Here is a 12,900-nt window from a genome sequence, read left to right on the forward strand (position 1 = left end):
CTCTATGCGCGTCAATCAGCGCGTATCTCTGCCTCTCCCCCGCCCCTCTCAGTGAAGGAAGACAGAGGGGCGGGGGAGAGGCGGCGATCCGGCGCTGATTGACGCGCATAGAGGCAGAGCTGCGCTGCCCCTATGCGGAAGTTGATTGCGTGTACCCCGTGAGTTTGGGGTGATCAAGGGGGTTTTCAGCCGCGGGGATGCAGTGTTTTAGGTCGGACAATAATGGTAATGAGGTTTTTAACCTATTTTGGTTTCTGGACGTAGAAACTACGTCCAGGAACCATGCGCGCTCCCGGCCCGTGGTTCGTTAGCCAGGCAATCAGTGAATCGGGCTATGGTGCCCGATCACCGATTCCTCTCCCTTGCTGAAAAAGCGACAGCTTCTCTCGGAAGCTGCGCTTTTTCTGGCTGTTGCCTCCCCCATGCGTCACTCTAAGCGTGTGTTACGCTTAGAGTGACGTCATGTAAACAAACTTATGGCCGCCATCTTGTGGCCAAAAACACACAATTACATTATAAAACTATGGTTTACATCCCACCCTCCCAAAAATACTCAAATAAAATGTTTAATATAAAAAAAAAACAAAAAAACATTACAATAAAAAAAAAAACATGTAAATATTTACCTAAGGGTCTGAACTTTTTAAATAATGTAAAGATGAAATATTTCTATATTTTTTTTTATTTTAAACTTGTAAATAGTGATAGATGCAAAACGGAAAAAATGCACCTTTATTTCCAAATAAAATATTGTCGCCATACATTGTGATAGGGACATAATTTTAACGGTGTAATAACCGGGACATACGGGCAAATACAATACGTGAGTTTTAATTATGGAGGCATGTATTATTTTAAAACTATAATGGCTGAAAACTGAGAAATAATGATTTTTTTCAGTTTTTTTCTTATTCTCCCTGTTAAAATGCATTTACAGTAAAGTGGCTCTTAGCAAAATGTACCCCCCAAAGAAAGCCTAATTGGTGGCGGAAAAAACAAGATATAGATGAGTTCATTGTGATAAGTAGTGATAAAGTTATAGGCTAATCAATGGGAGGTGAACATTGCTCAAGTGAAAACGACGGAATGCGAATGGGTTAAATTAAAAACCTCATTTTAGGGAGACTTCAGAGTCTATGCTGAAACAAAATGTTGTACTTTTTCTGGAGATAACACAACATTTGAGTGAAATAGGTTTAAAAAAGTGAAATAAAAAATAAAATATTTTTCTTGTGTTTTTTTTTTTTTTTTAACCACTTCGCATCCAGGCCTCGTTTTTCCCTAATGGACCAGAGCAGTTTTGACGCTTTAGCGGTGTCCCTTTTTAATCAGCAATAACTTCATCTGTACTCTTGCCACTTAAATGATCTATATATCGTTTTTTTCAAGACAAACTAAGCTTTCATTGGGGGGTATTTGGTACCGGTTCCCCATAAATACAGATAATCTGACAGCAGTTACCCCAAAATAGGTACCCCCAGCATAGGTAGCCAGGTCTATAGGTGTCCCCAGTATAAGTAGTCATGAGTATAGTTGTCCCCAGAATAGGTACCCAGGTGTATAATGTCCCCAGAATAGGTAGCCAGGTCTTTGGGTGTCCCCAGAGTAGTTAGCCAGGTCTATAGATGTCTCCGGTACAGATGGCCAGGTTTTTAGGTGTCCCCAGAATAGTTAGGCAGGTCTATAGGTGTTCCCAGTATTTGTAGCCAGGTCTTTATGTTCACCTAGAATAGTTAGCCAAGTGTATAGGTGTCTCCAGTACAGATAGCCAGTTGTATAGTGTCCCCAGTATATATAGCTAGGTCTATAGGTGTCCCCAGTATATGTAGCCAGGTCTATAGGTGTCCCCAGAATAGTTAGCCAAGTGTCCCCAGGCAGGAGGGGCGAGCTCAGTGAAGGGAGAGCGGTAGGTACAGCAGTGTGAAAGGGAGGACATCTCCTCCCCCTTTCCTCACCTTTGGGCTCCCCCTTCCTTGTTCTCCCCTCTAGAACTAAAGTTTTGGGGTGGCTGGCAGCGGGTGGGACCTACCTGCCTCCTTCCACTGCGAAGCAGTACTAGTGATGCCCGGTTCATGAGTCATTTGAGCCGGTTCTTTCCTGTGATCCAACTCATCCACTGAACCGAATCAGTTCAGTGGATGAGACAGGAACTGCAGCTGCAGTTCCTGTCTCATCCACTGAACTGATTTGGCTCAGTGGATGAGTCGGATCATTACACTCACAAGAAAGAACAGGCTCAAATAACTCATGAACCTGACGTCACTACGCAGCGCTTGGAGCGAGGCAGAGGTAAGTCCCGCCCGCTGCCAGTCACCACAAAACTTTAGTTCTAGAGGGTACAGCGAGGAAGGGGGAGTCCAAAGGTGAGGAAAGGGGGGGGGGGGAGATGTCCCCCCTTTCCCACCGCTCCCTCTTCTCTGCGCTCTCTCCCTCCACACAGCCCAAAAACAAGGACATCTGGCTGCCCTTCCTTGGCTTGCGCCGGACAGAGGACAAGCAGTCCAAAAACCGGACTGTCCGGCCTAAATCCGGACGGATGGCCACCCTAGTGACACTGGTGGAGGAAGGCCATCATCCCCCCCCCCCCCCCCCTCGCAGAGCTGGAGCAGCGGTGCAGTGTGTAATTAACTCACTCTATACGATGCGTCCCCTTCGACAGCAGGCTCCTTTCTGGCCACCCAATCTCTGTATGACGCGTAATCACGTGTCATACAGGGAATAAGGAAGTAGATAGGAGACGGCTGCTGGAGAGGACAAATCCCATAGAGTGAGCGAGTTATTTATGCACTGCTGCTCCAACTTTGCAGGGGGGGGGGGGGGGGGGGCACTGGAGAAGGCCCATGGGGAGGAATGATGCCAGCCGTAATAGAGAAATCCCAACACTACTACCCCAAACTTGATGCACCAGGGAGTCGACCAGCTTATCCCCTCATCCACCACAGGGTAACTTCCACAGAAAAAAGATGCTGGGTCTCCACCTGGATTTAGGGCCTGTCGGCCTGTTTATTGCAAGTGTCACAGTGCAAAGCACAACATTTCGACCGTAATGGTCTTTCTCAAGTGCTTCAGAAAGCACTTGAGAAAGACCATTGCGGTCGAAATGTTGTGCTTTGCACTGTGACACTTGCAATAAACAGGCCGACAGGCCCTAAATCCAGGTGGAGACCCAGCATCTTTTCTTTTTGAGGAATGATGCCAGCCCCCCCCCCACACACACACACTTCTTCCAGGGTGGAGGAGGAATGCCAAAAAACATACTAGGTATGTTTTTGGCAGTAGAGCATACTGTCAGAGCGTACTAGGTACGTGCTTAGCAAGCAAGGGGTTAAGCCAGTACTCTGTGACCCATCAGTGACAATGAGTGCTTGTTCACATTGTGTGTTTTGTGTTAGGTTAAGTAAAGTTTAAGGGCTAATTCACAGTGCCCAGTTGCTTTGCAGAAGAATTCTGCGTGTCAACTCACTGCCCACACAATTCTATGGGTCTGTTCACAGTACTGCATTGTAACTGATCAAAGCTGATGCTTGCAGGCTTTGTATTTTAGTGTATGTCCAGTCTCCATTGCAGTTAGAAATGATCAGTGAGATGCAAATATTTCCGAGCTCATGCAGACTTGTGTACATTTTTATGCAAATACTGTATATGCAGCTTGAAAATTGAACAATCAAATCACACCCAGGTTTAAATTGATTGGTCCATTTTCAAGCTGCATATATTTGCATAAAATGTACATAAATCTGCATGAACTCAAATATTTGCAATTCATCGATAATCTCCAATTGCAGTCCACACTCATAACACGTGCGTTATGCAAGTGACCACTGTGAATTCAGCCTAAGGCCAGGGTCACACTTAGCAGAATCGCATGTGTTTTCCACTATGTGCTATGGGGATTCTGGATGGATTTCAGCATGATTGGGAATTGGCCTGCGGTGTATGGGCAGCCAATAGATCTCTCTCTAATCGAATATGATTAGAGAGAGATCTGTCGGCTGCCCATACACCGCAGGTCGATCATGCAGAAATTGATTAGTCTCTTGGTCGAATCTGCCCATCATCGCTTGATGTATGGCTACCTTTAATTTACTGCTTGTTTTACAAATTACTATCCCTCCCACAGCAAACATCACCTAGATAACAGGCTTACAGCAAAAAAAACAAAAACAAAAAAAACTACCCACAATCCTGTTGGCACTGCAGTTTCTCAGCATGGACCAGGTAATAAAAAAAAAAAAAAAAAAAAAGAAAGAAAAACCAAAAAAAAAAAAAAAAAAAAAAAAAAACGATCCCAGGATTGTGGAAGGCCATTTTTACTTCATTTGGGTGTTCCTGGGTGGATGCTTCAGCACAGCAAGCTTTTGTATTCTTGTTGGATCTGGAAGTGTGCGACAAGAGTGGTGAACCTGCAAGAGACATGGCACTGGATGGCACTGTCTTGGGGAACAGTTCACAATATTTCTCATACCACTGCGGGATCCAGTTAAAACAATTACATGTAATAGACTACTAGACTTCAGTCCAGCCACACGAGTCACTGCCTGATTTCTTGAAAGGCCTCAAAGGCACAGGCCTTGGGCAGCTACAGCACAATGGGGAACATGAGCATGAAAGAGGGGCTGCTATATAGGAAAGAGGAGGCTGAAATGGGGATGAACACATGAAAAAGGAAGCTAGGGGAGCTATACATGAAAGAGGGGCTGGTTCACATGGAAGAGGAGGCGGTACAGAAAAGAGAAGCCACAACTTATTTGGCCTAGGGGTACAAAAAGTATAAATCCAGCCTTGGTCACTGCTGTGGCTGGAAATACACTAAATTCATAATTTTGAAAACAATCTGGATGTTTAATGAATATAAACCGTACATAAAACTAAAGTGTTGGACAGAATAGCTCTATGATGGACCAAATGCGTTTCCCACAGTACTACAGTTAAGCAATCTGATTCAGGGCCCTTTTCCACTAGCGTCGTTTGCGATGCTGAATCGCAAAACCGCAAACCGCTAGCGATTTTACAATCGCTACGGTTTGCTTTTTAACATGGGAATCGCGGTAGGTCATTTCCACTACCGCGATTCGTTTTTGCGGGGAACGCGAACGCGCGGCGGAGCGATAATTGCCGCGATTTTGCTATGCAGTGCATAGCATAGCAAAATCGCGGCCGCAAACGTCGGGGGAATCGCCGGTTTTGCGATTCAGCAATCGCTAGCGTTCAGCGTGAACGCTAGCGATTGCAGGTGGAAAAGGGCCCTCACTCAGTGAATTAACCCAGTAGGTGAGTCAATAAGATGTGACCATGTGACACCCAAAGAAAGTACAACAAAAACATGGTAGACATTTCCCAGCATCCCTACAACGGCAATAGAAACCATGTGTCTATATGAGGAGGCGGGACTTGCAGTTCACAGAAGGTAATGTTACTTTAAGTCAGGTTAAAAACAAACACACAAGACATGTTTAATTAACAGCAGATTTATTGGTGGAAAGGCACAAATGCAATCACGGGTGTTAAGCCGTTTCCTCTGAACTGGTACACCTACTGACAGGACAGGCATAAGATCTGGCTGGTCACGCCTCATGTAAACTGGACACATCCCTGACAAACAAAAGCAGCAATTTCTCATATCACACAATAATGGTAAGACTCTATATTCTACCCGTCTCCCAGGAAACGGTGAATGTGAGGCAGCAGGAAAGAAAATATCACGGGTTTGTACTGCCACTTGTTCCTGGCTCAATGTTTGGCTGGGAGTGGCTGCTACCATGGTTGTCAGGTGATGATTCAGTTCAAATAAAAAGATAAACTGTACGTTTTCTGAGAAAAAAAAAAAAAAAAACGACTACCTCATCAATAGTGTCTTCATTAACAATATAAAAAAGGAGGACATAAATCTGAGGAATAGCAAGGTAAAACACTGGTACAACAAAGCTTTCTATCCATCTTACAGTGTTATGAAGGTGGGAGTTGTGGTTCTTGTGAACATGGCAGTGTATTGGATTCATACTTTGGTTGACAAGCTATGTAACAATTTTTTTTAACAAACAAAATAGTAAAACAGGTAAAACAATATGCAGTTTGAAAGCATGAGAAACAGCTGTACAAAACAGAAAACTCCTAATGGTCAATGCACAAGAGGACGATCTGCTGATGGTTTCAAAGACTGTCCTAAGTAACATAAGTGGATGCTGATTATCCTGTTAACAGCAGTCTAATAAGACCATTACATGTGTTGCAGCCCACCAGATAATGTAAAATAATATACTTTAAGACCATGAGTGCTTTTAGCACCTATTAGCTCTAACAGCTAAAAGAGATAAAACGCATGACTGTATTCCTTACGGTCCCTTCGTGAGTTACTGCAGAAACTATACATAAAAAGAAACATTGCCTTACACAAAATATATCCTGCCATCTTCCATTCATAAAAGGATCACAGTCGTTAAAAATAGGAAAATGCATGAAAACACATTAATAAAAAGTACATTTCTCCTAGAGTAAAATGTTCTATAAATTACTTCTCTCCTATGTTGCTGTCACTTACAGTAGCTAGAAGAAATGTGATATAACTGACAGGTTTGGACTGAGGGATTCTCAGGGGGTTTATTTTCAAAAGCACTTAGTGAACAGAAGTTCCTTCACATTTCCACTAACTGCGGTAAGTGACAGCAACATAGGAAAAAAAAGTAATTTATAGCTCATTTTACTCTGGAAAAAGTATACTTCTGATGTGTTTACGTGTATTTTAATTTTTTCGTGGCCATTGTCCTTTAAGGAGCCCATTAACACTACAATATTTTCCTCAAATAAGATCACTCAATCAGATGTTTACGATTTAATTGTACAGAAAACCACGCAGCATGTGGAGAAAATCAAGATGAAACGATTCTATAGTCTATTGGAATACAGAATTTCTCTTGATGGAAATATTGGCTTTTACAATCGTATCTGAAAAGAGAAAGCACCTTAATCGACCCGTTTATGGGAACAAACAACAGGTACCTTATGATTACTTAGGATCCCGCAAATCTGATCAAATGCGCTCATCTGAGGAAAATATTGTCCCGTTGATTAATGGGCACCTTTAATGGATCTCCGTAAAACATCAAATCCACTTCCTTAAACATACAGAGGAGCAGGACCTCCTGTCTCAATGACATCACTGGTTCCTGGACAACGTATCCTATCCGTATGGATTAACGACTCCCTACATACTGGCTGCCACTTGCTGATAGTCTAACGGTTAGATAACAGTCAGAAACTGGTGATTAAGACACAGACATCTACCAGTAACAAATTATTAACAATGCCCAGTAGGTGAACCCTTTGCCAGGGAAAGCTAAACATCTATGACTGAACAGAGTGACCAGACAGGCGGTAAGCTGGAAACGAGACGTGAGAGCAGGTTAGGGTTCTTTTTTTCCTATTGTAATAAACAGTTAGTTAAGGTGCCCTACACATTATATTTATATATATATATTGCACATCTGAGAACTTCTTACACTTATAAAACATGTGCTCTTACAATGGACATGCCAGATTGAGGACCTCATGTATGAAGAGCTAAGCTAACCTCAGCATCCAAAATGATGTAGCCTCTCATATGTTTATAGTGTATGAAACCAGATTGGCTGCTATGAACATTGCACGGTTCTTCCCTTACAGCCTTTCATACAGGAGGTCTGTAGTGCTCAGGTTGACACTTCACTCCCCAATTTATTGATGTAGACTTAAACTTGTTAGTTCTGCTTTGAACAATTAAGGAGGTACTAGACATAACAGGCTTATTTCCTGGCACTCCAAATGCAGGTCATGTGATTGTTAACCCCTCAAGCCTGCAGTAACTGTGCACTATGGGTACCAATGTTGAGTCCTCTTTTGCTTTCATGTCACGATGCCTGCACTAAATGTAAACTATTCTAAAATGGAGCGTCAAGGGAGCTAATGTCTACTGAGGACAGGCAAATATACGTCTCTTCTAGCCCTTATTTAATGCTTGCATAGCGGTTCAAAGTAGACCAACGGTTTAAGTTTTCATCTGCTCTAATAGTCAAGCATCAACATGTAGATTCCTTTTGTTCGTATTACAAAATACACTATATGTCAGCTCATGTACATATGGCTTTTGGATTTTAACAACATTAAAATAAGGCATATATTTAAGATAAGGAAAAAAAAATTTCTAAAAAAGCTCCCCTACCATTCCTCGATGTATCAGAATGAAATAAAATTGCATAAATAAGTGTTTAGTGCAGACCAATATTAACACATTTTTTTCTTCTGAAATCTGATTTATACCCCTTCATGGACTACGTCTGCAAAGTGTTAAAGGCCTCAATGGCAGAAACAGTAAAATAGAGGAAAGATTCCTAGTATGCCTTCCACATTTAGCTTGAATATGCACAAAGGTAAGGTGGGTTGGTCACCATATTTGGCCAACCCGTGCCAGCCATGTGCTAAGGAACTTGCAGTAAAGACAATTACTAGTGTGGGAGCTTGTGCAAAAGCAAGTTAAAAATAAAATATCTGAATTTCACAAATATATAAAATAATTTCTTTTTTTTTCCTTTTTTATAAGCAGCGCAGGTCTTTGGTAACTATAAAATATAAAAGCAGAGTCGAGAAGTATTACAAGTAAGGAGGTATTGTCCAATGTGTGGAGGAAATGGATGTACGTGAAGCTGTCAGTTTGGTTGTAGAACAGATTCCTAGTAGGTTGGAGGGGTCATCATCGGGAATTCAGCCGCGGAGCAACCTTTAAAAAAGAAAGAAAGGACAAGTAAAGTACTTTAACTATTTTTAAGAATTACTTTGTACTCTATAGGTACAGACTAACCAGAAAGCTCATGGTGAAGCAGAACTCATTGGAGTGTGTAAGGGACTACAATGGTCCTAAAAGCCCCCTTACTAAAGTGCTAAGAAAAACAAAAGTTTGCTTTCTTAAAACAGAAGGAATTTGCGATAATTCAGGTTGGAGTGAGCTTGAGATGTCTCCCAGGCACCACTGCTGAATATATGCAAATTAACCATTGTACCCTTAGATTCTAAATCTGATTTGCACACGTGTCGAACTCTAGGCCTGGAGGGCCAGATCCATGCCGGTGTTTAGGATGGACTGAGAAAGAAAGGAATGTGTTCTACCTGATGGACCACACCTTTCCTGATTCAGACCCATCAATTCATTTGAGCTGTATAAAAAATGTGTGAGGATCTCGGCCCTCGTAGGACCGGTTTGACATACATGCCTTAGAAGCTCAAGCTCACTCCAACCTGAATTATCGCAAATTCTTTCTGTTTTAAGAAAGCAAACTTTTGTTTTTCTTAGCATCTTAGTAAGGGGGCTTTTAGGACCATTGTAGTCCCTTATACACTCCAATGAGTTCTGGTTCACCATGAGCTTGCTGGTTAGTCTGTACCTCTTGGATTTACAAGCCCTACTCCATAGAGCCAAATTAATCCATGCCATGCACTGATGAGGATCAAACAATCCGAAACAGTGTGTATGCATGTTGGATTATTATGGCTCTGTACAAATTAACAAGCTGACACATCATTGCATTCCAGCGGTTCTGGAGGTGTGTTTAGCTTTTAAGGGCATCAATGGTTAATTTGCATATATTCATCAGTGATGCACAGAGACATCTCAAGCTCACTCCAACCTGAATTATTGCAAATTCTGTTTTAAGAAAGCAAACTTTTGTTTTTATTTGTACTCTATAGTGCAGTACATACAGGAAACCAATACAGGAATGCTTTACACACAAAAAGGAAAATCAAAAAGGTACAAAGGGATTTAAGGGTGGAAAATGTCTCTCACCCTTTTGTGTCTTGGAATTTACTATACATTTTGATCATCTTGTTACATTTGTCACCGTAAAGCCTCCTACTCACCACAACCGACCCAGGACGATGGATCCAGCGACTGCTCCCTCATGACGAGTGTCCAGCGATTCATTTCCATCACCGGTGGGACACGTGACGTTACATGATGGGCGATGTCGTTGGGGATCTTAAAGGGGAACTGAAGAGAGAGGTATATGGAGGCTGCCATGTTAATTTCCTTTTAAGCAATACCAGTTGCCCGGCAGCCCTGCTGATCCTCTGCCTCCAATACTATTAGCCATAGCCCCTGAACAAGCATGCAGCAGATCAGGTGTTTCAGTCCGATCTGACAAGACTAGCTGCATGCTTGTTTCTGGTGTTATTCAGATACTACTGCAGAGAAACAGACCAGCAGTGCTGCCAGTCAACTGGTATTGATTAAAAGGAAATAAATATGGCAGCCTCCGTTTACCTCTTATTTCAGTTCCCCTTTAGAGATCTGCCGTGATGGTCTTTAATCGGCGAGCACCGCTAAGCGAAGTTCACGTTATTGTGCGCCTGTACCCACGTTGTGACGTCGCATAAACGACTGCTCGCCGGTTGTCGGAAACATTGTCAGGAAAATCGTTGTGGGTACCAAGCTTAATGAGTCTGATCAGAGAGACAGATCTGTTGGCTGCCCATACACCACAGGCCGATGAAATCGCTCAGGCATCAGCTCTGTGACAGCCTCCGCTGTCTGAGCCACTTCCTCCCCAAATATTAATGTGCTGCCTGGTGCCAGTGCATTCAAATCTCTCACCTGTTTGACTGGCCACGGGTGTCCAGTTCCCTTTGGCTTCCTTATTTGTGCCACACGTGGCTGACGGGTTTAATGCATGGGCCCTGGGGGTGAGGGAAGGAGTACATTAACCCCCTTGGCGGTATGAAAAATACTGCCAGGGGGCAGCGCAGCAGTTTTTATTTTATTTTTTTTTAAATCATGTAGCGAGCCCAGGGCTCGCTACATGATAGCCGCTACTCAGCGGCATCCCCCCAGCCCCGCCGATCGCCTCCGGCGATAGGCGATCAGGAAATCCCGTTCAAAGAACGGGATTTCCTGGAGGGCTTCCCCCGGGGGGAGGCCGTGCGCCTCACCGGATAGCGGCGATCGGGGTGCTAGCTGCGTCCAGCAAAAAAAAAATTATTTAAATTGGCCCAGCGGGGCCTGAGCGGCACCCTCCGGCGGCTTACCCCGTGTCACACACGGGGTTACCGCTAAGGAGGTTAAAAGGAATCAGAGGTGAGAGGGATATGGAAGCTGCCATATTTATTTCCTTTTAAACAATGCCAGTTGCCTGGCTGTCCTGCTGATCTTTATGGTCAGTAGGGTCTAAGGCTCAGTCCACACTTGTCCAGTTGCAAATCAGATTCATTTCAAACTGATCAGTTTTTTCTAAAAACTGATGCAAAACTGATCAGTTTTTCAAAATGTTGTCCTTTTGTAGCATACGCTTCCAGTCCGGTTGAACGTATGTCCTTCCTTCATGTGTGTTTCTATCGGATAAGAGATGATGAGGGAAGGAGCAGGCAGTAGGCAAACCGTTTTTTGCCTCTGTTGTGTGTGCAAAAGTTCTCTGTGTAGAGGGAGATCCGTTTTTGTGTAGCCTTTCACTACCCATCTGTGTATCCGGGGTCCATGAAAAACCTGCAAATCTGGACTCTTCGTTCAGTTTTTCAAAACGGATCCCGCGGTTTTTGTTTTTTTTAAAGTGTGTGAAGACAGCCACAATTTTAAACATTGGTATCCGTGGCTCCGGTTTTGATCCGTGCCAAAAAGCAGAGCCACCGATACGTTTTTAAATAAAGTGTCAATCGACCCTAAATCACACACCCGAAACAAGCATGCAGCTAATCTCGTCAGATTTGTCCTAGACATCTAATCTGATACATGCTTGTTCAGGGTATATGGCTTAAAGTATTAGAGTCACTGGGTCAGCAGGACAGCCAGAATAGGCTCAGCAGGACAATGCATTATTTTAAAAGTAATAAATATGGCAACCTCCATATTCCTCTCACCTTGGGCTCGCTAACATTTTAGGGGACAGCGGCCGGGAGTTCCATCGCGTTTTGTCACTATATGGCACGTCATTACTACTGCACACCCGATCAACCGCAATGGACCAAGATTTTTCACCTCTATACATTGGAATAGTCAGTCGAGCATGCTTGTTGCGGCACTGATTTTCAATTGATTCGATACTTTCTACAGCGCCACAAAATATGTTATGTTGGCACTTTATAAATTAATAATATTATCAAGAGAAATGCAGGTCTGGCTGAGGATATAAAAAAAAAGTGAAAACAGTTTGGGAGGTTCTTAATAAACATAAGTCTATATAGTAGGAGGTGTACCACCACCCCAACAATAACCGTTCTTCAGTATGAGGATATAAATGGGGAAAAAAAAGAAAAAAAAAATCAGAAGGGAAACCAATTTTTAATTGAAGAAAAACAATATTTTTTTGTTCTACTTGCCCTTGGGTGATGTATGCCTAAGTTAGCTCTGTCGTCCGTGGTGGTCTTTTCTTGGATTTATACAATCCAGATTGTTATTTATGCCAGTTAGTTGGATGTAGGCGCACTCTGGCTATTTATCAGATACAGGGCTGGTGCACACCGAGCGGGTTTTTGGGCGTTTTCGCACAAGCGGCTGCAGATACGCTTGGTCAATGTATCTCAATGGGGTGGTTCACACCAGAGCGGGAGGCGTTTTGCTGAAACGCATGCTCCCGGGGTGAGGCATTTTTAGATTGCGGAGGCGTTTCTGCCTCCAATGTAAAGTATAGGAAAAACGGCAGTTCAGAGCGGTTTTGCAGGCGTTTTTGTTACAGAAGCTGTTCAGTAACAGCTTTACTGTAACAATATATGAAATCTACTACACCAAAAATACTTCCCAAAACCGCAAAATGCTATGTGAAACACTACAGAAAAGTAAGAAAAAGCATTTCAAAATCTGCTAGCATTTTGCGGATCTGCTAGTGGGGGTTTTGGTGTGCCCCAGGCCAGATACTGTATTTATGAGGCCTGAAGAAGGGTTAATAC

The 12,900-nt window shown here is 43.1% G+C and overlaps 1 protein-coding gene across 6 annotated transcripts in view; it reads right to left on the reverse strand.

Moving 5' to 3' along the window:
• Nucleotides 1-5,452: 5,452 nt before the first annotated feature.
• The window catches only part of MYO1C (myosin IC), a 236,580-nt gene continuing 229,132 nt past the window's right edge, over nt 5,453-12,900 (reverse strand). For all 6 annotated transcript variants that reach the window (XM_068270286.1, XM_068270282.1, XM_068270280.1 and 3 more), the window contains exon 32: nt 5,453-8,749. In XM_068270286.1, coding sequence (XP_068126387.1) covers nt 8,723-8,749 — 27 coding nt within the window. In that variant the 3' untranslated portion in view covers nt 5,453-8,722. The remainder of the gene's footprint in view (nt 8,750-12,900) is intronic.

The sequence above is a fragment of the Hyperolius riggenbachi genome, chromosome 2, assembly GCF_040937935.1.
Source record: "Hyperolius riggenbachi isolate aHypRig1 chromosome 2, aHypRig1.pri, whole genome shotgun sequence".
Classification (NCBI taxonomy): Eukaryota; Metazoa; Chordata; class Amphibia; order Anura; family Hyperoliidae; genus Hyperolius; species Hyperolius riggenbachi.